At 52.4% G+C, this 26,200-nt stretch overlaps 1 protein-coding gene across 1 annotated transcript in view; it reads left to right on the top strand.

The window, feature by feature from the left end:
- VAV2 (vav guanine nucleotide exchange factor 2) overlaps positions 1-25,931 on the top strand; it is a 282,288-nt gene extending 256,357 nt beyond the window's left edge. Inside the window, exons 12-26 of the mRNA XM_060250995.1 lie at positions 677-763; positions 1,841-1,926; positions 3,101-3,233; positions 4,509-4,618; positions 6,239-6,340; positions 9,456-9,544; positions 11,044-11,060; positions 13,597-13,749; positions 14,698-14,772; positions 15,181-15,233; positions 16,473-16,589; positions 17,394-17,481; positions 17,590-17,713; positions 21,405-21,559; positions 22,576-25,931. Coding sequence (XP_060106978.1) covers positions 677-763; positions 1,841-1,926; positions 3,101-3,233; positions 4,509-4,618; positions 6,239-6,340; positions 9,456-9,544; positions 11,044-11,060; positions 13,597-13,749; positions 14,698-14,772; positions 15,181-15,233; positions 16,473-16,589; positions 17,394-17,481; positions 17,590-17,713; positions 21,405-21,559; positions 22,576-22,623 — 1,437 coding nt within the window. The 3' untranslated portion in view covers positions 22,624-25,931. The remainder of the gene's footprint in view (positions 1-676; positions 764-1,840; positions 1,927-3,100; positions 3,234-4,508; positions 4,619-6,238; positions 6,341-9,455; positions 9,545-11,043; positions 11,061-13,596; positions 13,750-14,697; positions 14,773-15,180; positions 15,234-16,472; positions 16,590-17,393; positions 17,482-17,589; positions 17,714-21,404; positions 21,560-22,575) is intronic.
- The last annotated feature ends 269 nt before the right edge of the window (positions 25,932-26,200 follow it).

The following is a 26,200-nucleotide window of genomic DNA, read 5'->3' as shown; positions in this document are numbered from 1 at the left end:
TTCTGGTCTTCATTTCTTTGTGCCAAGAAAATTCTAGGAAATTTTAAGAACATTTCTTTGTGCCAAAATGTGCTTTGGGGCTGTATCCCCACAGAAGTATAGTGTCCAGATTATACAAAGTGATGCTATCAGTGACAGAGTCACTCCACTCTGCTCTGGTTAGACCTTGCCTAGAATATTGTGTTCAATTTGGGGCACCACATTTTAAGACTGCTTAGTTCTTGTGGCTCCTTCTTACACACCCAGGGAAATGCTGACTGACACTTTGGGGTCAGTCAGCAGTTTTTCTCCCAGCCGGTTTGGCCAGGGGTCCTGGAGGGTTTTGACATTGCAGAGAGCTGAATGGGGGGCAGCTTGCTTGGTGTTGGCTGCTGGGGGGCCCTGGAGCAGGGGGAAGGTCTGAGCGAATTTCCTGCATTGTGCAGGGATTGGACTAGATGACCCTGGAGGTCCTTCCAACTCTATCATTCTAGGTCGTCCGTGTTTGTTAATCTAGGGGAAAGGCCTGAAGCAGTTTGTGAAGGTGGATAAGCAGGACCCCCCAGCCGTTCTCTGCATGCCAGGACCAGGGACTTCTGGAGCTGCAATTCAGGACTTCCCTTGCAGCAGCAGTAGCAGCATTCATCTGATCCCACCTTTGGTGACATTTCGCCCTTTGTTTTGCTTTGCTTCGCAGGACTTGGCCATGTACATAAATGAAGTCAAGCGAGACAAAGAGACACTGAAGAAAATAAGTGAATTTCAGAGTTCCATAGAGAACTTGGTGAGTTGGAAAACTGCCTCAGTGCTTCCTTTCACCGCCTGGCAAGTGTGCCTGGCTCTGCTGGGGGAAAGGAGGAAGGAGACAGAGCCTGGGGGGAAGGCCCACTCCTTAATGGATTTGCCTCAGCACCTGGGCATTGTGTGGTCGTGATTCTGATGCTTCCTGGCACATGGCAGAGAGCTGGATGAGGGCCAGCTGGCTTGACATTGGCTGGAGGGGGGCTTTTTTCCCTGCCTCCCCCAATGTGCCCATGATGAGGCTGGCTCTGAAGAAGCAGGAAGAGCAGAGGCCCAGAGGCTCAGGCTGAAGGAGAGACCACAGAGCAGTGTTGACAGGCTTGCCCTGGCGGGCTCCTTGGCTGGTGCCTTCTGGACCTCCATTTGACAGGAAGACACTGCTGTGGATGTTCTTTTCATTTGGCTCAGCTGAAATTTGGAGCCAAGGCTGGAGTTAGGTGTCAGTGATGTCTGACTAGGACTCTGTGTGTGTTTGGGGAGGTCATTTCTCACACTGGGGCTGAAGACCCCCGCGATAGGCCTCATGCAGCTTGCTGCAAAAGCTCCACCTCTGCAGTTCTTGCCCTTTTTCACCTCGGGATTCCCTCCAGCGGCCAGCCTTCCATGGCTTGAGAGCAGAGCAGTTAACAGGCCATGTTACAAAATGTAACATGTGAATCCAGCCACAGTGATGCATGGCTGACCCACGTTAGCAAGCAAAGGTCAATCAAAATAACTTCTCAGGGGGGAGGAGCTTGCAGAGCCTTTGTCCATCAGAGTGCCCCATCAGCAAAAGCTCAAGCCCCTCTGAGGGGGGGGGGGGAGATCAGCTTTTTCCAGCACTCCAGAAGAGACTGAGCAGGGGGATTCTTTTCAGAAGATGCCCCCCCAAAGATGGAGGGCTGGGTGGCCGGACACAATGTTGCGCCTTTTTAAAATGATCCCCCCTGTTTTCTTGCCATCCTCTGGACTTCCTTCTTTTTGACATCCTTTTCATATTTTTGAAGACTTTAAAGATAAAAGAAAAATAGAAAAGTTTCCATTCACAATAGTGTGTGCGCTTTCTTACCTTACGTTATAGCCCATGAAACTAGAAGAATATGGAAGGCCAAAGATTGACGGGGAGCTGAAAGTGCGGTCAATAGTAAACCACACAAAGCAAGACAGGTGAGAGAGCCAGGGGGCAGGCGAGAAGTGTCCGTCTTTGCCTCCGGGCTGACTTACTGGTGCATGTTCCACAAAGAGGAACAACGTGACTCTCTTCCCCCTTCCCATCCTTCAAAATTATATGCCCTGTGCTTACATGGGTTTTGTTCGTTTTAAATATGTACCTGATTTTTCTCCCTTTTGGGAACTCAAAGCAACTTGCAGAAATGAAGAGTGTGTATGTCATCAACGATGCAGATGTCTGTCTTTAGCATTCCCTCATGGAGTGATGGAAACATCACCAAATCAGCCAAAGAGAAGGAGCCCAACTGGCCTTCAGCTGACTGGCTGGCCTGTTGGGACACTGAGGTGCCCTGAGCAGACTGCTATGGAGGAGGCAGAACTTCATGCTCAAAGGCCCCAGGGTGGGAAACACCTCTGCAGTTAAACTCCACGCCTCAGATTGAGCCCAGGAACCTGCCTGTGTGAAGCTGTCAGAACTGGTGGTGGTGTGGGTCTAGCCAGAAGACTGGTGGTGGCATTTGGGGCCTGTTGCAGCTTTCCAGTGGCACAAACAGTGCCTTGACAGCTCTTTCTGCTGTATCTTCACGGGGAGGACACGGAAGGAGTAAGAGCAGGAAACATTAAGCTTTTTGAAAGCCTTCTCCTTTTCAGTGAACCTTTGGACCATTGTGTGTTTTATACTTTTGAAGCCTTTTAGTGACTGTTAATTTCTGGTTGTTAAAAAACAATAACCGCGCAGCCCCCACACACTCCCCACAGAGAGCAGAGAGGGGACTGGCGAGTGAGATGGAGGGCTGCTGGGCATCACGTCTGGACTTGCTTGGGAAGGGGAGGATGTGCCTCAAGGTCTTGATCCCAGACTCCCAGGCAGCACGGGCATCTTTCTGGATGCCTTTGGAAGAGGCCTCCATCATGTCCTGGAGCCTGCCTGGCTTCGGCTGGGTGGGTGGCGGCAGTCTCTTCTCTGCTGTAAACATTGGAATCCTTTCTATACCCGCTGAACTGCCCGGCCTTTCCCCCCTGGGGGCTCCTGGAAATAGCAGTTGGGTGAAGCCTGGAGTCCCCCCTCCCCCAGAACTGGGGTCCCACGCGGGGAAGGGATACCAAGTTCAAGAGTTTTGTGCTGGACTGTCCTGCCAGTGGCTTCTTGTGTGTGTTTTTTTTTGGACAGGTATTTATTTTTGTTTGATAAAGTGGTGATTGTTTGCAAGAGGAAAGGCTACAGCTACGAGCAGAAGGACATAATTGAGTTGCTCTCATATAAGATGACAGACGACCCCACAAACAACAAGGACATCAAGAAGGTAGGAGGATGCCGTCTGGTCACTCTAGGGTGCTGTTTCCTTGGGGAGGGGGGCACTGTGGCTCAGTGGCAGAGCCCCTGCTTAGTCTGCAGAAGGTCCCGGGTTCCATCTCCAGCACCTCCAGCTGAAAAGATCAGGTAGGAGGTGATGCATAAGACCTCCACGTGTGATGCTGGAGAGACACCGCCTGTCTGAGTAGGGTCTGTGGCTCAGTGGTAGAGCATCTGCTTTCATCAGAAGATCCCAGGTTCAATCCCTAGCATCCCCAGTTGAAAGAACCAGGTAGGAAGTGATATAAATGGAGGCGTCTCTTGGGAAATTTTCTCCTTGTTTGGTCCATCATGGTCTGTAGACAAGATGGACTGGCAGTGGCTCTCCAGGGTCTCAGGCAGAGGTCTGTCACGTCACCTCTTACCCAATCCTTTTAAGTGAAGATGCCGGGGACTGAATCTGGGGCCTTCTGTCTGCAAAGCAGATGCTGTACCACTGAGCGCACTCCCTGGAAGGGTGGCAGGACTTGGATCTTCCCACCCCTGGAAACTGCATCAGAATTGCAGGTGCCCCACGGTGGGTGTCGCCATTCTAACGAACTCTTTCTTCCCTCTCTCATGCTGCCCAGTCTCTTGGGAAAATGGTAAGCCCCACCCACCCACCTGTCCCTTAGAAAGCCATTTGTCAGTAGTTGTTAGCCCTTCCATAGCCCTATAGAATGTGCAAAACAAGTACTTGAGGCGCCTTGTTTGGGTCGCTCTACATTAGCCCTGAAGAGTAGGCCAAGGGTCTTCTCCCTGTATCACCAATGAGGCTCAGAGAGGGCAGCTTGCCTGAAGAGTCTCTGTGAGTTTGTGGCCCAAGTATGTGTAAGGCAGTGTTTCTTGGCACATGTGAGGGAACAAGGGCCACTGAACAAAGCAGGACATGTTTCTGAGCAACAACGTTTAGGATTGCACGCATGCTGCTAGAACAGAGTCACTCATGGTTCTGCCTCTCAAACGGCGACAGGTGACTGGGCTGCAGTCCGTCTCCCACTGCCGGAACCGCTGCTAAGACTCCTGGCAGCTTTCCTTCCCCTCTCTGTAGGCATTTGGCAGCAGAAAGCCAGAGGGCTTAGTGGACATGCTACGATTCTTGCTTGGGAGCCTGAACAAGCAGCGGCCCAGAACCCCCTTCAGCTTTCTCTGCCCACCTAAGCCTGGTCTTTGGTCCCCTTTGCCAGCTGCTTGGAGCTCTTCCCTCCTTGGGTGGTGGGTCACAGTCTCCCATTTCCCTTTGCAGTGGTCGTACGGGTTCTACCTAACTCACCTCCAAGGCAAGCAGGGCTTCCAGTTTTTCTGCAAGACAGAAGAGATGAAGAGGAAGTGGATGGAGCAGTTTCAGATGGCCATGTGAGCATCTGGGGACATCGGGGCTTACGAGCAGCTGAAATGTAGTTTCTGGTCCTGAAGCTCCGGTGCTCTTTCCCTTTCTCCAAAGGGGACCAGAGGACACAGACGGTGACATTGTTTCTTCAACCAAAAGCCTCCTAAATGGAGCCTTGGCCCCTTAACCCTTTCAGTCAGTCTGCACTTCCTCCCAGGAGGCAACATGGTGGAGCACTTAGAGTGTCTGACGAGAACAGACCGACTCAAGTTCAAATTCCCCAGTCAATCATGAAGCTTCCCTTGGGCTCTTGCCCAGCTTAGCCTACCTGGCAGGGTTGCTGTGAGGATAAAGGGGAGGGGGGAGGAGCCACCTCAGTCAACTTGAAATCCTTGGAAGAAGGCCGAGGTAAAAGCTTGAGAGAGCAGAGCCAGGGCAGCTCCCTTGTTCCTTGCCTCCCAGCCTAATTGTAGCAGCCGTCCTGTGGGGAGGTGAAGCAGAGAGAGAGTCACCTCAGGAGCTTCATGGCAGAGGGAGGACTGGAATCCAGTCGTCATCTCCCCCCCCCCCCCACCCGGGTGTGACATTTTCAGCCACAAGCCACTGCCTGCAATATAGGAATTCTTTGCGGAGTTTAGATCTTTCCATTCTTTCCTTTCTCCTCTTGTCTCCTCTGCTTTCCCTTTCTTGTTATTTTTGTGGGGCTCCCAGGCCCCAGAAGTGCTGCTCACCTGAACCAGGCTCTTTTCCTTTTAATGCAAAGAGGCAACTGAAGAGCTTGTCATGAATCCTGGCTGCTTCCCCATGAACGTTTTGTTCTGCCTTGGCACAGCCCTGTTTTGGGGAGCTCCACATATTGTTGTTCTGTATTCATCCGGCTTCCATCTTCTCTCCTGCTCTACTGCAGTCTTCCCCTGACCCGGCCTGATAACAGTCTTCTTGGAAAGATGGCTCTCAAAGGTGGCTTTGGGCACCGTGTGGAGAGGAAAATATACATTTTGGCAGGCCCCACCCACTTCGGCGCCATTGGCAGGTCCCGCCCACTTCATTTTCCTGATCTCATCTCTGCAGCTGCCATTCGGCCCCTCCCAACCCATGCGAGTGCCTGCCGGGGGGGGGGGGGCTTTCCCTTTTTAAAAAAAAAATAAAAATCAAATCTGGCCATTGACAGAGAAGCACAGTATAACAATCATCTGCAAAAATACACTAGTTTTCAGACTTTTTAAAATAAATAAGTTTTGCCCTTTTCTTTCCAGAATTTTAACTCTGCAATGAAAAGGGCTAGTTACTTAACACTTTTTAAAAAATGAAACGTGGGAACTAGTACACTGTTCTGGAGCAGTTTATAATGTTGTCTTGTTCTGTCAATTACCAGCCATATAGGGGGGGGATGTTGGTGTGCAAAATCTGGGGAAACTGTGCTGAGTCCTCTGTCGCTACAACAAAGGCCTCTGCATTCACAGCGGGAACAGAAGCTACCCAGAGAATTGTTACCAGGTGGAGGAAGGCTCTAAGCTAAGCGGCTGATCCTCTGTGGGTGTCCAGAGAAGCCATCTGGGGAAATTTGGGAAGAGAAGCAGCAGACAGGGGCAGCGGGAGCAGATTAGGACCAGTCACATTTGATCATTTGTTCCTCTCTCTATCAGGTCCAACATTAAGCCTGAGAAGGCCACCGCAAACAACCACCACTTCCAGATGTTCACGTTTGAGAAGGCCACTAACTGCAAGGCATGCAAGATGTTCTTAAGGTGAGGGGAAGAGGGCTGTTTTCTGGCTGGGCCAGGGATGAACGTGGGCAACGCAACTGACTCCACCTGACACAGGAAGTGCTCCGTGCCTTTGAATGCCCCTAGCCTTCACGCTGCCTCTGGGCCATCTGTGTTATGTGGCCTGAGGAGATGAGGAAAGCCCCGCCCTCGCAGTGTGCTTGTTTGGCTGGGCGAAGCGGAAAGGGGAAGGTTGCTAGACGGAGCAACTTCATTCAACGCCACAGATTCCTTCCTCCTGCCATCTTCAGGGGAATGCAGAAAGGACTGGGAATAAATTCAGGCATCTGGATTATAATTCAGGAGTGCCACATAAGAGAATGTGACGGTGCACAGAGAACAGGCAATGGCACACGTGCAGAATCACTGACCTATGGCTCAAGCTTGGCTGCTGTACCTGGAATCCACCAGGACTTGTTGCTGTTGCAGAAGGGAAAGGAGGAAAAATTGATTATCTGAGGGTACTTTTCCAAATGCTTCTGGCTTCATCCAGGGTCCAGCTAGATAGGACTGGAGCTGAGCATGGGGCTCCTTAGGAAAGCTGCCCCCGTTATCTGGTCCCAGGTCAGCAGAGTGCCGCATGTTCCATCAACTGGAAAGTATGTTTTAGAAAAGTTTCTTGCACAGGCAGAAACATGATGCATTCTTTGTGGCTGCATCTCATAGGCTGTGAGCAGACGGGCAGCTCCGGGCATGTAGGAGGCGGGGCAAATCTCTCCAGGGCGAGGCAGAGCAGGGGAGCAGGGTCAGACATGCCACTCCAACATGCCTGCCTACTCTTGGAGCGTCTATACAGTGCAGCGTGCCATCCGTTTGGAAGGGTTTTTTTTAAAAAAGATCCCTTCCCCATGCACAGGAGTGCATTGCAGGACTGTAAAGGTTGAAAAAACCCCACCAGTCAGTTTTCTTCGTACTCTGCTGAGGTCAGTCGTCTGGGAACGTGGGAGGAGAGTGCAAGGAGCCTTTGCTACCATCTTTCACCTAGTGGTTTTTTAATCCATCTCTGAGTCATCAGAGAGCAGGGCGAGTGAGAGAGGGGAGCAGCCGGCAGCTGTGCCAATCTGGCCGTGCCCCTTTTAATCCACCTGGGGGAAGGGCCTGTTTCGGGCCGAGAAGCCCATCGGAATGCAGCCATAGAGTGGATTCTGCTGAAGTCAATTCTAGTGGTCTTGCACACCCAGATCACGATTTACCCCCTGTGTGCACAGATTGCAACACTGTCTGTCTGCATGTGGAGCCTTCTCTCCATTGTCCTTTGCTATGCAGACAGGATGGCATCCCTAGGGAAAGGCTTATTCCTTCACGGCTTGTGCTCCCAGGTCAACAGCAAGATGAGGAGAGACCTTCTCTGTGTCCAGAGAATGTATAATCTGTCTGTCTTGAGGTGCCCACCCAGCCACCATGGGCGTCTCCAGGATGGGCAAGAGAGGCTCTGGCAGCGGACAGGGCTGCCCAAGTACCTCTGGGGTCCAAGCCTCACTCCTGTCCCCCCAGGAAGAGAAGGCATGCCAGCAGCTTGGCTGTTTCCTTCTTAGTCCCTGGTGATCTCATCCCAGCATGGCCAACTGGCTTCAGCCCCGGCCTGTATCGTAGCCAAGAGCCTGCCTGCTTGGTGCTTGCAGCTTGAGAGCTCCTTTCCCCAGCCCCTTTCTTTCTACCAAGTACAAGTTCCTGCACATGGACAGAGTGAAGTCACAGTAACTGAAATACTGGGGTAAGTTCCAGGATGGAAGGCAGATTCTCCACATAGACATTTGTTGAACAAGTTTTGCGTGTATCTGAAAGTCCCCTTCCAGACATGTCCACTGACCAGTTACAGCTTGCTGTGGAGTTGAGGTCAGGCCGCTGCCTGTTGCAGAAGGAGCTGCCACTAGAGCTGCACGGACCCCCACCCTCCAGACTATTATTAGGAAGGGGGATGAAACAGGTTTGCTTCAAGGAGATTGTTTGGTTTGCGAGTTTGGCTGAAAGGTTTTGATTTCATTGTTTTAAAATTAATATTATTGTTGAGAGATTTTGTGTACACCACCTTGAACCAGTTTTGGGGGGAAAGCAGATCTATAAAGACATCCATAAATAAGGATATAAATAGGTGTACAATTTTACTGGGAAAATATCAGTCTGTGACTTTGACTTGAGGAAAAACAGTTCCGTGTACGTGAAGGCTGTGTGGCCTGTGGGGTCCCAGAGCTGCCCGGCTCCACAGAGCTCTGCCTCTCTCTTTAGTCTTTCCAATCACATTCGCTCTTGAAACACATTTGAGATAGTTGACGAAAGAATTTACATCTCCAAGGTCTCATGGCCATTAAAAAATGCAAGAAGCAAAACCTTAATCCAGCAGCCAGGCTGATCTATTCTCATGCTTAATTTCCTAAGAATTCTGTCATCTCCGGGTCGCCTGATCTGTGCCAGGCTCCTGCAAATCTTCTTCTGATTTCAAATGAGCTTATTTTGGACAGATTCCCAGAGGATTGTGTGCTGATGCTGTAATCCGCTTGGGGCTAGGGAGGGGCGAGGACTGGCAGGAGGCGTGCCAGGCATTTAGCTCAACAGCAAGTACAATTACCGTTAGACTGGCACGTGTCGCGTGGAGCCAAGCTCTGGACATGTGGAGTGGGCGATTTTTGCCACATGTGAAAGCGTGCCCCGGGGGGGAGGGTGGCCTGAACTGAGTGGCAGGCACAGTCACGATGGAATGGAAAAGCAGTTCAAGTTCTGACCTTTTAATGTGCAAAGCGGCACAACCACATTTGCATTCCAGAGAAATGTGAGTTTGCAATAGTAATTTTGCTGTAGGGAATTCAGGCAGCACTTCCCCAGCCGTGAGCTGTGAGAGGAGGGAGGCTCAGAGAACAACCGGACCTTCTCCAGTGGCCCCCAGTGAAGCTGTGAACACCGCCAGCCCTCTGCTAGCAGTCTTCATTAGAACTCGGCATCTTCCTCAGATAGAGTCTGAGACAAGTTAATTTGGATTCCGTTGGGATTGGGGTCTGTCTTGGTTTTGCTCATGCAATAAAGGAACTGTAGGAAGGTTAGAGCTAGTGATGGGGGGAGGTCCTCGTTTGCTTTTAACCCCTCCCTTCTTCTCTCTCCCCAGAGGGACCTTCTACCAGGGGTACCAGTGTGTGAAGTGCAAAGCTGGCGCTCACAAAGAATGCTTGGAGGTGATCCCACCTTGCAAAATCAGTAAGTTATCCAGTGGCAGAAGCTGCTTCTTGGAAGTTCACCAAGAGTCATAAAGAACTGGGGAGGGGGAGACGAATCTGGAAATATTCACTGGCCCACTTGAAAAATCTCACCCTTCCAGGGGTTTGGGGGTGGTTCTTCTTGCCAGACCTGTGATGCTGCAGGAGCAGCAGCAGACAATGGTGCCTCTTCCAGCTCTTGTAAGCAAAGCCCAGGCAGTGCCTTCCAGTCACAAAGGAGAGCTCGGAAGCTGAGTGGAGCTATCAGGCAGGGCCCCGGGGAGCTGCTCTTGGGTCCTTTGTAAACAAGTACAGGTGGTCGCCTGGAGCCCCCCTGAGTCAGGGCCCAGGAGGGATGGAGGGGAGAGGATGCAGCTTATGGCAGCCACAGGGGAAAGGGCAGTCAGGTGGAGCTGCAAATTGCACTGCTGACCCCTACAGGCAGCAGGATTTAATTGGCAGTAAATCGTTAACGAGGGGAACGCTGAAAGACCTAGGTGGGCCAGTTCCAGCCTGCAGGCCGTCTGTGCTAGAGCGTTAGACCACGTGGTGATGCTCCTTCACTCAGAAGTTCCATCACCAGATGCTGCACCTCCCCGTTGCCAGAGGGGCAGACGGGGCCGCCCTTGCCTGGCGCAGAAGCAAAGCGCCAGCAGAGAGGGGGATACAGCCCCTCCCCCAATTGGAGAGCCAGTCTCAAGTGTCAGTCGCTGAGGAGGGCGGGTGGATTGGAGGGCGAGGAGGCAGGCAGGAGACACCTGGAGGTATTCCTCACCAGAAGGAGTGGCAGCCACCTTCGCATCTGCAGGACTGATGGGTTGGTTTTATTCATATTGCACCTTTCTCCCCAGGTGGGGAGGAACCCAGAACAACTTGCCTCCTTCCCCTTTAGCCACTGCCCCCCACTGGCCCTCCTCGCAGGCCTAGCCCTCCCACCTCCACCCCCCAGGTGCAGCCAGAGGCTCCCAAGGCAGGGCTTCCTCCTGGGGTTCCCCCCCAGCTGTGCAGGGTGATCTGTGTGGGCCTGCAGCATCCCTTGGCCTCTCTCTCCACTCTGCTCTGCTCCGGGGGGTGGGAGGGGAGGCGCTTCCCAAGGCCCCTCTAGAAACATACCAGGTTGGAAATCCCAAGGCTGTGTTCAAGAAGGAGTCTGGTTTTATTGCCTGTGTCAAACAGCTTTGGGGCTTATTGGCTGGAAGGCAGGTGGCAGCCCTTCACAGTTATGGCCTGAGACTGCTAGAGAACAGACCTTCAGAGGCAGGCCCCTGCCCCCAAAGAGCTTACAGTCTTACTTCACAACAGTGGAGACGACTGCGGAAGAAGGGGGTGGGGCAAGGAGGAAGATTCCCGGATGCCCAGCAGAGAGGGGATGAGCAGCAGATGTGGTGTGAAGGAGGAGTTCAGCTCCTCAGGGTGACTGCAGCTCAGGAGAAGGGTCTCTTGTTTCCTGCTCAGGTGTCACACATTGATTCACTGCTTGATTTTCTGCTTGATTTCCAGGTTCTCCTGCAGACCAGGTAAGGAAGGGCAAGTGTGGCGGTGGGGGGGGGAGGGGAGGGTCCTTGCACCTCGGAAAGCATCTCCCCTTGGAAGGGGAACTGTTCTGCTGGGATCCAGCAAAAGGCTTAGCAAATGTTCCGACTGCTTGGAGTGCTCTCTCCAATCACGGCCTGCAGAGTCCTGGACTTTAGTTCAGGGTTTCTTTCCTATCATCAGGGCCGACTCTGCCACCAGCTGAATTAGGCAATTGCCTAGGGCGCTGGCCTCGGGGTGCCAGATTGAGCGCCCCCCATGTGACTTGGTGATGTTACCAGTGCAGGGGGAGGGGTTGCCAAAAGAGCCTTGCCGAGGGTGCCAGACAGTCGAAGGCCGGGCCTGCCTGTCATGTGAGTGTGGACTGTGGGCTTCTTCTCACACCACTGACACCTGGAAGAATGATTCTGCGGTCCTTTTGCTCAGAGGCAGGCAAGGGTAGCGTCTGAGTTGCTGCTCTCATGTTTTGTGAACCAGAATTAAAATCCATGTTCTCTCTCTCTCTGCAGGAGTCCGTGAATGTGGGTGAGTTTGCTTCAGCCTTCTTCATGATGTGTTTCAGGATACCCTCTGGGAGACTTGTATTACTGTCCTTCCCAGCGTATGGAGGGCACGTTTGCTTGGACACAATATGCTGGTTAACAGTTTTGGTTGCCCACTGTGCTCCATCACTACTGGGGGGAGGCGGGGGGGGGGCTGGGGGCTGAGCACACCTTTGACAAGGAGTAGCAGCCAGTTCTGGCTCCTGGACAAGGGTGGGATCGTTGCCTTATGTGATTTTCTGAACAACAAAACCAGTTTGATTTCTGCCCCGCAAAGAGATGAGTGTCCACAGTTCTTGGGAGGAGATTGGGCAGAGGGGAGGTACGGGGCTTTGGCAGTTTCCACAGGAGCACATGGCTGCTCATGGGCTTCCTAAGGGCGCTGCTGTCTTGTGGTTTCCACCCACTTTGCTTCAGCCTTGCCCACACATCATTTGGTGCAACCTTTTGGAAAAGATCACAGTCAAGTTGCGCCTTAGGATGCCACATAGATGGGAAGTTACGCATTTTTGCAGACCCTTGGTGGCATTGCTGGCCACCATTCCCCACCACACCAGAGGGCTTTTTAAAAAAAAGAGGTGACTGACGGGGGAGGGGAGGGGGAGCTGTGGCATCATATAGTTGTCATGGGAGAGAGGTGCAGGCTGCACACATTTCGCCTCTTGGCAGCACAAAAATGGTTGCTTTTGTTTGAAATGAAATCTGGATTGTAGTAATCCATTGCTGATTGTTGTAACATTAAAATGGTCTTCCAGTTACTGATTTTATTCAAAAACTCAGTGGGGGTGGGGAGGATTAATGGTGGCCGTGGAAGCAAGGAAGTGTGGCGGGGGAGGGGGGGGGAACTGCTCCGTGGCTGTGGAGGTCTCTTAATTCACAGGAGCAACAGCGGCTAACACAGAATTGTCTCTGCTTCAAATTGAGCATCAGTTTGCTTGCAATTGTCTCTCCTTTTGGAGTTTCACATGGAAAAAATCATGTGGGGAAAACGTGAAACGACCCCCAAGAGCTGCCCTGTGTGTTCCTGTGCAGGTGGGATGTATGAAGAGCCCTGCTGGGTCAGAACAGTGAGGGTCCATCTAGTCCAGCATCCTGTCTCACCTGGAGGCCAACCAGACCATAGAAGCCTTCCCCTCATGCTGCCTCCTGGCTCTGGGATTCAGAGGATGTGCCTCCGAATGTACACCGCATTTGAATGTCAAGCACATGAGGGGGAAGGATCTGTTCCCAGGCGAGAGGCAGTCATGGCCCAAGGATCTTTTCTCTTGTGTGTTGGAGGACATGCCTTGCCTCTTCCCTAGTCTGTTGTCTCCACCTGGACTGCCAGAGGCATGCAGAAAGAACAACACATTTGTTTTGTCAACTGCACTGCATCTTCCCAGGCCCCTGACAGACCCTGAACACTCAGCAGCTCCTCCCCCAGCAGCCTTCACAGCTTCATGCTGCCAGGTGGGAGGGGGTGCCGGGTTGGGGCCTCCCCCTCCCCCCCCACCTCCTGGGCAACTGAGATCACCCAGCAGGAGAGTCCTCCACAGCCCTGCCCCCTTCTGCTGTCTCCATGGACAAAGCCGGAGGGCGGGGAGGGCACACACAGTGGCACAGAGAGGCTGTCTGGCTTCCATCGCTCCGCTTCCCAAAGGTGGAGCAGCTGCAAGTGGCCGACATGCAGCCTCTCTGCTTTGCCTTGCCCGGCTTTGCCCACAGGGGGCGCTTAGGGTTCCAGATGCCCCTGCACGCTACAAAATGTTAGAGCTAATTGAACTCCATAAGGAAATGCACTGAGCCTTATTTCTTTTAACTGCCAGCAGATGGGAGCCTTGCTTGACTTAATGTTGCTGTTAAGGGCTCCCCAAAGAAATACCCACTGTGGGAGGGCTAACATGACAGGCATGGGGGGGGGGGCAGGGTCCTTGCATAGATAATATATTGTGGGCCAACTTGCATCAGAATTCAAACAACCTCTTCCTTGTCTCTAAAGGTGTTAATTTCCCCTTTTGATGTAGGTCCCAAAATGGTGGCAGTTCAGAATTACCACGGCAACCCAGCTCCGCCAGGGAAACCAGTGTTAACATTTCAAACTGGAGAAGTAATAGAGCTGCTCAGGGGGGACCCGGAGTCCCAGTGGTGGGAGGTGAGTTGTGCATTCATGTGCAGTGGAGGAGCAAATGGCCGGAATAGCTCACGAGGTCCATGACTAAAGCAGCGTGGACTCCCCAGAGCAGCAGTGTGGAGGTCATAGATTCTGAATCTTGACTGTGGCAGAAAAAGAAAAGGCCTGAGCATGACAGCGGCTCTCGTTCAGGGTGGCAGACTCCACCCTACATGCTGCCCTGGAATGGTCCAGGCATGCCCATCTGGGACACCCCCCCCCCCCCATGCACCCCATGCACATGGCAACTTGTCACAAGGAGTGGCTCTCCTGGTTGCATGGCTGGTGTGGAGAGGACAGGTGAGTCTCAGGAGAAAGGCCCTGCCTGCAAACAGGGTTTGGGACCAGGGTGTCTGAAGGTCCATCTTCTCCCAGGCGTTCCTGCCGGGTAATTCAGAGCACAGGCAAAGGGCCTCCTGCCTGTCCCTTCAGTCAAAGAAGCTCTTCTGGTGGACACAAGAGAGGCCTTTCTGGTGGCAACCCCATGAATTAGTCAAATGCCTTCTGGAGGTAGCAGAAAACAGTTTCATCTAGGACTGCATTTTGACTGATTTAATTGATTGGCAGATCTAGCTGAGGTTTTAAACTGTCACCTTTTATGTGTTTAGAACGGTTGTTTTCGTCCTGCTGAGAGCTGCCTTGAGTGCTGCGAGGCAGAAGGGCATCTCATCGACCTTTTGAAGGAGTAAACGAAAGCTGCCTCTTGCTGGGCTGCAGCCACTGGGGGGGGGGGGACTTCCAAGATGGCGCCATCTTCTTGGAGTGGCATTGCTAGCATGAGGCCATTTGCATGGCAGGCAGTGACTAGGGAGGTGATGGAACACCTCTCCTCCCCCCAAAACCTCTCTAGTTCAGCTGAGGCAGGGCTCTGCAACATGCCACTTCTGTGAGACTCCCTGCCACTGGCACTTTTCTTGTCTTTCTACCCAGGGGAGACTAATCCTGTCAAAGAAGTCTGGCTATTTTCCCAGCACATCAGTGAAACCCTGCCCAGTGGATGCGAGGGTAAGTAGACCCCCTAAGACCCAGCCCTCTTCTCTCACTGGAGTGCCCCAGACCGGCTGTGACACCCTCTCCCCACACCCTTTGTGGCCGATCTGTCAGAGGCCTCCCAGAGCCTGCAGACCTTTAGATCCAGGTGGGCAGCCGTGTTTGTCTGAAACAGCAGAACAGAGTCTGAGCTCAGAGCCACCTTTAAGACAAGCAACGTTTTATTCTGGGTTTCAGCTTTCGTGTGCAGGCCCACTTCTCAAGACATGAAAGCTGGTACCTTGAATAAAATGTTGTTGGTCTTAAAGGGCCGACTGGTTTCCAGCTTTGTTCTGCAGACCTGTGTGTGAGGGAAGGCCTTCAGGGAAGGCTCTGTTGCCAAACCAGGGCCACAGTGACACTGTCTCCATTCTGCCCATGCAGCCGCCCAATAGCCGGCCTCTGTCGCGAGAGATGGACTACTCGGCATACCCATGGTGAGTTCTGCCACTGAAATCAGATGCTCTTTTCTGGCCGAGGGGCAGGAAGAAGGACGGCATCTGCTGCACTGACACAGCCTCAGCCTCGCCCTCCTCCCCTTCCCACCTGGATATGGAGATGCAGAGCCTGACTCTACCCGCTTGCTGCAGACTCTGAAGCATCAGGAGAGGCCAGCAGTGCCTGGAGCTCCAGGGCCTCACATCCTGGCAAAAGAGTGCTGGAGCAAGGAAGGAAGAACCATCCCAGGCTGGATCAGTGAGGGAGGAAACCTGCCTTTGTGGAGCAGAGGAGAGATCCCTCCTCTTCTCGCCCACCTCGGGGAGCTTCACCGTCATCACCCCCCCCCCGCCCTCTCCCTCATTCAGAGGGATGGAGGAGGGAAAGCAGAGAGTTGTCAAGCTCCTCCTCAGCCTTTGCAGGGGTCATTGGGGGGTTTCTCCTGGCCCTGAGACCCCTCCTTGCCCTTCTCAGTCAGTTTGGGAAAGGAAGGGAGGGGCCTTGATTGGCAATGAATCTAAACAGGTGCAGGAAGCTGCTAGTGGCTTGGGGGTTTCAAGTTTCTGCCCCTCCCACCTGTGAAATTCTTCACCATCCCAGAGGGGGTGCCCTGAGGCAGGGGGAAGGAGGCCGGTGGTCAGGGCCTCCACAGGTAACAAGGCTATCCAGGCAGCATTTGACCAGGGTGACCTCTTGAGGGTCAAATCCAGGCCTTAAGGCCATCTTTTAGAGTAGAGTCGTTACATACAACAGGTTTCTCTTTTTAAAAAACCAGACAATGCACACTTTGATGTTACATCTCTCTGGGCAAAACTACAAGGGGTGAATCTTAGAGTTCAGCTTTAAACTCCGGGGGGGGGGGGGCAGCCTGATTCGCCTGCGGATTGCAGCGGGAGGGGGGACAAGGAGATTCTAATCCCCCCCCCCCCCCGTGCTGTTGTTTGTTCCTGAGTAACTTCAGGCGGAGGAAGCAAGAGATACAAGCCTACAAGGCTGCCCACCAACTGAGTCTGGACTCCTGGTCTGTCTAGTGGACTAGTGGCTCTAACAGATCTGCCAAGGGTGGCATTGCCTGCTCTGACTGGCAGCTGCCCTCTGTCCTGGGCTTCCAGCTTTGCTTTCCTTGGTGATGCCGGGCTCTGCTGGGGCTGGCTTTGGCCTTTCCGTGCCTTTAGCGAGGGCTACCTACTCTGCCTCTGAGCCTGGGAATGGACGAGCCAATGATCTCTTTGCCTTAGGTTTGCAGGCAACATGGAGAGGCAGCAGACAGACAACCTACTGAAGCTTCACGTCAGTGGGACGTACCTGATTCGGGAGAGGCCAGCAGAGGCGGAGCGCTTTGCCATCAGCATTAAGTAAGTGGCTGCTTGTGGCCTGGCGCTGCCCCTCCCGCGGTCCTTTGGCGGGGGGGGGGGATCCCGTTCAGATCCTCCTGCTGTTGACGTGGAGGCGATGGTGAAAAGTGCCATTCTGGGGGGTTTTCAAGGCAAGAGACACTCAGAAGGGGCTCGCCACAGCTGGCCTCTGCGCAGCAACCTGGGCCTCCTTGGTGGTCTCCTGTCCAAGGAGTGAGCGGAACCGACCCTGCTTAGCTTCTGAGATTTGACGAGACTGGGCTAGCCGGCACTGTCCAGGTTCGGGGCTGTTTTCAGCCTGCTCAGAGCAGGCTGAGGCTGCACTTTACTTGCACAGTTCCGTCCAAGGGGCAGAGGCTCCCTACTAGCAAAGGGGCCTTCACAACGAAGGAAGTGCTCGCAGCTGCTGGTGGTGAGCAGATCTAGAGCCAAATTCCTGCCTGCGGAGGGAAGGAGCTGCTCCTTGAGGGAAGGGGGGGCATTTTCCACATGCAAAACCAGAGTCAGGGCTGATGGCCACTGTGGCGAATCGCTGGCTGGCTGGCTCCCTCATGGAGTGTGGGGGTGGGGGGGGTAGTTAAAAGCAAACTAATACCAATATTTGATGGCCGAGATTTCAAGTGTTCACATAACGTTTTGCATTTTGTAAGCTGAGAGGTTTCGAAGCAGCCCCAGACCTGGCCCTGTGATTTGCTCAGACATGCCTGCCAGCCGTCCTAGGGTGGCGTCCTGGTGCTTGCTTGGGGTGGGGGGAGTGGGGGTGTTGTGTCTCTGCTGCAGTTCCCACTTGCCATTCCTCTGCAGGTTCAATGATGAAGTGAAGCATATTAAAGTGGTTGAGAAGGACAACTGGATCCACATCACGGAAGCAAAGAAATTTGAAAGCCTCTTGGTAGGTGGGGGGGGACGACTCCCATCTTGATTCTTCTTTCTGCCAGCTGAAGTTGAGTTTGATGGCTGCTCTCTGAAAAGTTCACAGGTTTTGATCCCTCCCCTGCAGGAACTCGTGGAATACTATCAAACCCATTCATTGAAGGAGAGCTTCAAACAGCTGGACACAACGCTGAAGTATCCGTACAAGTCTCGGGAACGCTCCACCTCTAGAACTTTAACTCGATCACCAGGTAACCAAAGGGTGTTTAAATGGGTCATGTGGCTTTCCTCCTCAACCTGTTATGCTCATCTTAAGAGTGAATCTGGGATGAGGTCACTAGGAGATGCACAAGGTCACCTTACTTGGCATTCCCACACCTCCAGATATCTCCCTGCACACATGTAGAATTTCCTTGTGCAAACTCAGGCCTACCAAATGTGGTTGATGGCCACTGAGGGCGTTTTAAAAGGAATTAGGCGCATGCATTGAGGGCAGATTTAAAAACTACCATTAGCCATGATAGATACCAATGAGATTTTCATGTTCCAAGGACGGCAGTCAACTTCCTGCTCAGCTTGTGAGCTTCTCAGGGGCACTTTGTTGCCGCTTCACGTTGGAAGCAGAATGCTGGACTGGATGGAGATTCTTCAAGGCTGCATGTTCTGTGCTTGTTTTGCTGCACTGATTCCGCCCTCTTGGTGAATTCCCCTTTTTTAATTCTGCGTTCCCCCCCCCCTTTTTTCCCTTTCTTCTGCCACTCTGTCTCTTTCTGCAGCTGCCTGTGCTTCCTACAATTTTTCTTTTCTCAGTCCTCAGGGCCACAACTTCACTTCTCAGAATTCCTCCACTCCTTTCTGGTCAGGTATATGAATGTCTGTATGCACAAGCAAAGAGTCCAAGCCACCCTCCATTCTCTGAGAGAAAAGCAACATCTTCCTGCAGGCAAAGAACAGCTGCATGTCCTTGGCAGCCAGTTGCTGGCAGGCGAAAGAACAGAACAAACATGGCTGCCGCTTATCCGGTTGAACCAGCAAATGCATTTTGTTAATCAGGACAGCCAAAATGTCAGCGGCTACAGCAGGAAGGCCTGAGCATGCACAGTGCATCCCGGGTCTGGAACTGGGATATTGTAGCCCCACCCCTGCCTTTACCATAATAAGCAGTGTTGTCCTTGTACCTCTATTTGAGTGGTCGCCATGTTGAAAGTAAAAGAGCACATGACACATGGCAACAGCCTCTTTCCCCAATGTAGGATTGTCGTGACCTCATTTTAAGTTCATTTCTCAGTGTGGCATTCCTGCATAATCTTGCTTCCTAAGAGTCTCCTCTTTTTGTGGTTCTTTTTAAAAAGCAAGTTTCTAAACCCTGCGGTTGTAGAAGTTTGCTTGAAGGTATGTAGATGCTGCCTGAAGAAATGACAAAAGGGTTAGCAGTTGTATGTCTGTGACCAGTAGAAGCAGCTGACATCTTCCAGAACACGGGAGGGGGTGTCAAATATCCCCAATTGGTTTCAATCTCCAGATTCCCCTTCTCTTGTCAAAGAATTTGAGTGACCTTGATGCAGAACTTAATTGGGGGGGGGGGGGGGGAATTAGCCTATGTAGCCCAAAATGTAAACTTTACTCTCTCTTTTTAAAGAAACATATCTGACCTTGTTTATTTTTGCATCTTCTCAAACTTCCTTTGGATTTGTTTTCTGAGCAGAGCTTTTGCAAAACTTTACTTTAGGCTGAATTTGGTGAGAACTCAGGCCAGGGTGGAACAAAATGCGGCAGATGGAGCTCATTTTTTCATAGAATGGATGTGGCGCGGATGAGGCCACTCGGGATGTGCCTGCAGAGTGCAACCTGTCAAAGTCCAAAAACGAGTGTGCCCTTTCCATAGTGAAATACAATAACTAATCCAAAGGAGAATTTCTCTGGCTTCTGGATTCAGACCAAATGAGCCAGATCTCACTGCTGTCCTGACCGTGCCTTGGCAACTGCCCTCTGCTGCCTGTTTCTGCTTCTCAAGAGCAATGGCGAATAAGGAGGTGGGGGGGAGGGTGGCAAGGGAGGAAAGTGACTCAGCAGATCTGTACCTGACAAGCCCTCCAGCCATCCAGGACTCCTTGCCCAGCTTCCCACCACAGACCCTGGTCCCCAGCTGGCCTGCGTGCATCCCCTACTCACAGGAAGGTGCATGCTTTAGAAGCAGAGGTGGCAGTTGCCTGAGACATTTCTGCTCTTGGGCATTCGCCTGCAGAAAGCTTGGTCTTCACTCCTTGAGAGCAGGGCGGAAGGCAGAAGTTTTGGCTTGTCCAGTGTGTCTCCCCCCCCCCCAACACCTAGGAAAAAGGCAAAGGCACCGCTGTATCCTTTGTAAGAGGAGGGGGGCTGCTGTGCTACTGGGGGGGGGGGTGTCAAGCCAGAGAGCCATCCTTTTGTGATCCATCACAAGAGACATCTCACCTCCTTTGTGTGGGAGGGTTATGAGGCGTCCACCCTCTAACAGCAGAAAAATAAAACCTTTGAAAGGGCAGCAAGAGAGAAAGGTCAGGTCTCTGAGAGGCTGTTTCCCCTTGTCTCAAAGAAGCCTGGGGAAAACCAATTATGCCCAAGTTCACCTACAAGTAAAGTGGAAGGGGGCATCCTTGGTGGGTGGGGATGCAAAAGCACAGTCGCCATGAGGCCAAGGGAACAACTGTACCCAGACCATGGCTGTATGAAGTCTCTTATTTCTTGCAGTCTGGCCTGTGAGTGAGAATTTTAGTTGCCCCTCAAAGTGGAAGGCTTTCTCATACCCGCTTGAGAGCTGGGAAGGACTCCCTGGGGATGAGGATTGCAGTCCTTAAGGATTTTGTCAGTTGAGCAGGAAACAAAATGTTACAAGTGTAAGAACGTGTCTCCCATGGTCACCAGAATGTAACCCTGACTCAGTCAGAACACTTCCTTTAAGGATGCTGGAGAATCTGGACAACATTTTGAACCAAGCAAGCTGAACCTGAGAAATACCGCAGTGCACATCCCTTGCGGGCAATCCAGGACTTCTTTGTGGATGTTTCCCCCTCACTTCACCATTTCATTCCTTTACTGGGCTCTTGTGCAGCTCCCATTTGTTTCGAGACCTCTGAGGACTGCACTCCCTCTCTTTCCAGGGGCATGCAGTCACCTTTCTCTGTGCAGTTCCCATTTAACATTAATTGTTTTTCTCCAAAGCCATCTTGATCACCTCCTTTTCATCTAGACTTCCAGAAGCCTAGCATAGAGCCCCTCCTTTTCCTGTGTCCTGACCCAGTTCAACCTTGGTTCCCAAAATATTGAAAGCTGATACCTTTATTAGCCAGCAGGGTCTGGTGAGGAGGGTGTCAGACTCTAATGCCCACTCAGCCACAGACATTCATGGGGTGGGGATGTACCAATCACTTTTCCTCAGCCTGTTCTGCCTCCTAAGACGGTTGTGGGGATAAAATGGAGGAAGACTCCCCTCCATCCTCCTTGGAGAAAGGGTAGGGTGGAAATGTGGTAGAGTGCAAATGGACAAGGCCGCCAAAAGCCATGTGAAGAAGCCATCTTCTACAAAATGCTTTTAAATTTTTGCCCTGTAGAATTATTCTTTCCACTGCTGCAACTGTGGCCTTGTTTGAGGATTAAATTATTTGATCAAAAGTAAATTCAGTCAGAAGAGAAAAATCTCCAGAAAATCCAGTCAAAGAACTTGGCAATGCAACTTCCGCCCTTCACAGAAGACAGAGTCCCGCCTGAGCTGTGTCTGTGGCCCCAGAAAGAATCCCTTCCCTGCATCCGAAAACACCTGCCCTGGCTCCCCCCCGGATCCCAGTGGCAGAAGCCCAAAGGCAGGGAGAGCCCAGGTTGAACTTGGCCAGGCCCCATGCCGGGCGCTGCTGTGCTCCAGAGGCTTCCATGGGGCTTCCTGACCCTTGGCTCTTTGTTCCCCGGCAGTGTTCACACCGCGAGCCATAGGGACAGCCGTCGCGAGGTACAACTTTGCTGCCCGGGACATGCGGGAGCTCTCGTTGCGAGAAGGGGACGTTGTGAAGATCTACAGCCGGATTGGAGGGGACCAGGGCTGGTGGAAGGGAGAGACCAACGGAAGGGTGAGCCTTGCCTGGCCGTCCACTTTGTGCTGAAGCCGCAGGGGCCTCCCTCCCACTTGGCCATTTCCAGGGTGGGGAGGAGCTTGTGGGTTGGAGGTGGTAGCAGGCAAGCCAGAAGCCCCCGTGGGTCTAGTTCTACTAGCTGCATTCCCTACCCCCCCCCCCCCGAATGTGAGATGACACCCCCTCACCACACCAGTCAAAAATATCCACATTGCACATTAGGCCCCAGAGAGTCATATAAGATGTGGAGTATGTAGTTGTTTATTGGTTTGTTTAAAATACCTCTGCCATCTTTCCACCCAAATAGGGTCCCCAAAGAGGATAGGGGTAACGATGCACGCTTCCTAGAGCAGCAGGAGGAACTACAGGCTCTTCTAGGAAGTTGCTCCTACCTGTCGGAGTGAAACGATCCCTTTCCCATGACGTAGCTCCACTCAGAGCTCCTTGAGGGAAGTCTCAAGGCTGTTCCCCTGCACTTCCTCGCTTCCCCCCGCCCTTGCTTTGGGATTGCCAATCGGCTCCTTCAGCCCAGCTGTTATCCTGCCTCGAGGCTGCGGTGGCCTTGTGCTTGGGGGTCGGGGGCACAGTGGAAGGCCTCTAGCCCAACTGGTGGACCTCTTGATGGTGCTTGGTTTTTTTGGCCTCTGTGTGACACAGAGTGTTGGACTGGATTGGCCATTGGCCTGATCCAACATGGCTTCTCTTATGTCTGGGGCAGGGATGCTCTGTATTCTTGGTGCTTGTGGGGGGCACAGTGGGAGGGCTTCTAGTGTCCTGAACCCACTGGTGGACCCTTTGATGGTGCTTGGTTTTTTTGGCCACTGTGTGACACAGAGTGTTGGACTGGATGGGCCGTTGGCCTGATCCAACATGGCTTCTCTTATGTTCTTATGACCTCATAGTAGCTTCAGCCAGATCCGATGTTATGGCAGCCTGCCCCTTCTGCTCAAACATGGGCCTCTGAAGGGATGACCCTTTGGCCGGCCTTCATTCCCTCTCTGTTCTCACTGCAGATTGGCTGGTTTCCTTCAACCTACGTGGAGGAGGAGGGCATACAGTGACAATGACAGCTGGACCTCTGGACACCGTCAGCCCAGGAAGAGACTCTGCCAGCTGCACAGATCGGTTCGGTGCCGGCTGCATGCTCAGCCTTGAGAGCAGAGATGCAAGGCCCTTGGGGCCCCTTCTCAGTCGCTCTTTCGTGAAAGTGTGGTGTGAGAGAGAGAGAGAGAGAGAGAGAGTGCTGAAAGTGGGAAAGGGGTTGGGAAAAGTTTGGCAGCTTCTGATTGGCAGCTACAACTGTACATAAAATTTTCCACATCATCTCGGCTGGCCCGTTGGGCTTGGTGGCTCTGCAGGGCTCCTGTGGAAGTCCAGGACGGCGTGATCGACGGTGGCATTTCTCAGTCCTGGGGAAGGGGAGGGGTGTGATTTAGAGGGGAAGACATTCCAATTTTTACTGCTGCCCGGAGCAGAGGGACTTTTGCATTGCAGTAACAGCACTGTGGCACTCAGCAGAAGTCTCGCCTGCTACACTGTCTGGCAAACACCAGCCTTGATGGGGGGGCACATCTGGGCCACTTTTGAACAATTGGCTCAGTTTTCCAGAGGCAGGAAGGCCAGCCACTGAAGGACCCTCTCCCTCAGCCCCAAGCCATGGTGCCTGTCCAAGTGAACCTCTGCAGTTCAAGATCCAAGGCAGGGCCAGTTATGTAGCTTCTTCTCGCTCAAGCGCCCACCCTCCCCATCAGCAAATAAAGAGAAGCCACAACATTGGCCCTTCAAACTCCCCTCCTTCTGTGCATGTTATGGGATGGCTTGGGAAGGAATTTCTTCCACAACATTCCTGGTAACTTCCACAACATTCCATGACTGTAGACTACAGGGGCGGGTACTTAGCAGATCTTCTCTGCTGACCAATTGTGGAGGTGGCCTCATTTTGGATGGTTTGTCTTCCACAGTTTACCTGGAATTCTGCCTGTCTCATGTTTCTTTGTTTAAGACATGTCCCTTTGGAGAAATGATTCTCATCCATCTGTTCATGCAGTGGGCAGAGCTTGGCAAAGGATGGCAGTTCTGTCAGAACAGAACAAAATGGTCCCTGAGCTGAGTGGCCCCTGGCTAGTGGGGACCACAGGCATAGCCTCCCCGCCTGCCTGTGGTGTGGGAGGTGGTAGCAGGCAAGCCAGAAGCCCCCGTGGCACCCACTGGCCAGGTGGCACTGTGTGGCTTGCTCCTGGTTGACTGTGGCCCTCCAGAAGAGTGGCCCATTGGGACTTTTCCCAGTATATTTATGGGCCAATCAGCCCTGCAGTCCCCCATCCCACCACAATTCATTGAAGTTCTTTTGGCTTCATTCAGAAACACTCAGGTGTTGTGAGGAACAAGGAATCCCAAAATTTGCTTTGAATCTCAGAGGCAACTTAAGATGCATGGGCCATCTGCAGTATCTAATTCCTTCCCATGTGCGTGTGCCTGTTCTGCATGCTCTCTCTCTCACACACACACACGCGCATCCTCCACTTCCTTTCAGCGCTGTGCATGGGAAGTGTCATGTTTTGGCAGCTTCAAAGAAGCGGTCTTTCAGAGGCATCCCACTAAGCTCCAGGTCCTTCTGCAGGCCTTGCCGTCTTGCGGCCTCCTGGAAGCCTCCTTTCTCGGGGCTGAGGACTGTGTGCCATGCATGCGCTTGGGGAAGAGGGCTGGAGGGAAGCACAGCCGTCAAGTTCCCCACTTCAGTTGCCACCATCCATGTGTGGCTGCCTCATTCCACACACCAGAGCCACCCTCCATTATTCCCCAGATCCTGACCTCAGCTTATACAGGCATAGAGAGACTGGCAAAGGGGCTTGTGGAACTGGAGAATAGAACAGCAGAGGCCAAATGTCTCTTGTGGGAAAACTGGATTTTGCAACCCAGCTGCTCTTGTGCTCAGGCCTTTTCTCACATTGCTGATGAGCCATGGCCAAAGGCTGGACTGGGACTGCAGTAAGGAAAAGGCAGAGGGCCTCAACCCTCTTCTGTTAGGCTCGCACCGTCTTAACTGCCAAGGCTTCCCTGGGAACTCTAGTGTGGAAGGGCTTGATGTTTTCAGTTGGTTGCCCCCTCCCCAGTGCCTACAGAAAACCTTTGGTTCCCCAAGAAGAAGAAATGCCTGATGAGCCCATGTATGTACACGCTCTAGAGTCCTGCCCCTCTTGGCTACTGAAATCCCAGAGTTCTGTCTGGGACCTCGAACAGGCACAGATACGATGGTTCTGACGTGACCTTTCCATGTGTGTTAAAACCACGCAAGGCTCCTAAGAGCAAGGAGGCATCTCTGGAGTGCAAATGCTTCCTGAGGTAGCAAACAGCCAATTGGAGCCAGAGAGAAAGAGCCAAGGGACAGAGCCTTCCCGCCAAGCCTGGCTTGAGAGCCCCTATCTCAAGAAGAGGCATTGAGGGGCTGGAACTTGTGGAGGAGGGCCCCCTGCCCAGGGTCCCGAGCACCTTCCCTCCTGCCCCCCGCTTCCCTCCCTCTTGCAGGTGAGAGGCTCCAGTGGCAGCGTGTAGAGTGTCCCCAGCCTTCCACCTGCTCAGGAGTGCAGAGCTGGGCCTAGCATCTCACAGCAGCCTTGTCGTGGCCACAGAAGTTCAGCTGGATTTGTCCCGAAGCAAACGTGCTCAGGACCACGGCTGCAGAAGGTGGCATGCCAGTCACTTCTGCCAGAGTGGGCAGCCACTCCTGGCCTGTGGGAAAGCCACCAGACCTCATTGATGCTGCCGTCCCTGCCTTGAAACAGAAACGGCTGCCCAACCTCCAGGGTCAGCCCTGGACAGAATGAAGAGACTCTTGTTTACTGGTGTAAGAATTTTTTTCCTAAAGGACTGCTTTGTTTGTATTCATTGACCCAACCGTTGCTGCAATTTATATTTGTGAATAAGAAGGGAAGGTTTTTTATTATGGCAGCAAGAATATTGTACATATACCTTAGTTGATTTTGCAGAAGCCGGGGTTTTTTAAGCATAATGGAGAAAAATAATATGTAAATTCCTTGATTTATTTGTGGTTCAGTTTCCTTTGCACTACCCTAAACTGGGGCTCGAGGGGAGGTGGCAGGTTGTTTAGAGAGCTGCAGGTGTTTGAGGGGTCGTTCATAGCTGGGGGAAATTCCAAATTCATTTGCAGTTGCTAGGAATGCTGGAACTGGGAAACTGGGGCTTGGGCTGCTAAGGGGTGCCCTTCTACCACGCACATGCTTTGTCACCCAACAGTTAATTTACAGGATGTCCAGGAAATTCTCCACACAAAAAATGCAATGTAATTCCCCCCCCCCCCCAACACACAATTTTTACTGCAAATAAACATTTGCTCTTTTTTGGCAAAAGAGAGATGGGTGTGTTTGCTGTATGCGTCTTTGTCTGTGGTACAATAACAGTTGACTCCAATTTTGGAGAGCATGATGAGTTTTTGAGAATCAAAGCTCCTTTCATAGGGTATCTGACAAAGCAAGCGTTGACTTTCAAAGCTCATACCCCCTAAAATCATGTTGGTCTCTCTCTCAGGTATGACTGCTGTTCAACAGCTGCCCTCTGAAAGATTGACTCTGGTGGATTGTTCCTTATCGGTTTTTAGGTGCATATATCCGGCTTCTGCAG

This window comes from Heteronotia binoei, chromosome 12 (assembly GCF_032191835.1).
Source record: "Heteronotia binoei isolate CCM8104 ecotype False Entrance Well chromosome 12, APGP_CSIRO_Hbin_v1, whole genome shotgun sequence".
NCBI classification, from domain to species: domain Eukaryota; kingdom Metazoa; phylum Chordata; class Lepidosauria; order Squamata; family Gekkonidae; genus Heteronotia; species Heteronotia binoei.
Note: the sequence above shows the minus strand (reverse complement) of the source record. Positions and strands in the feature narration are given on the sequence as shown.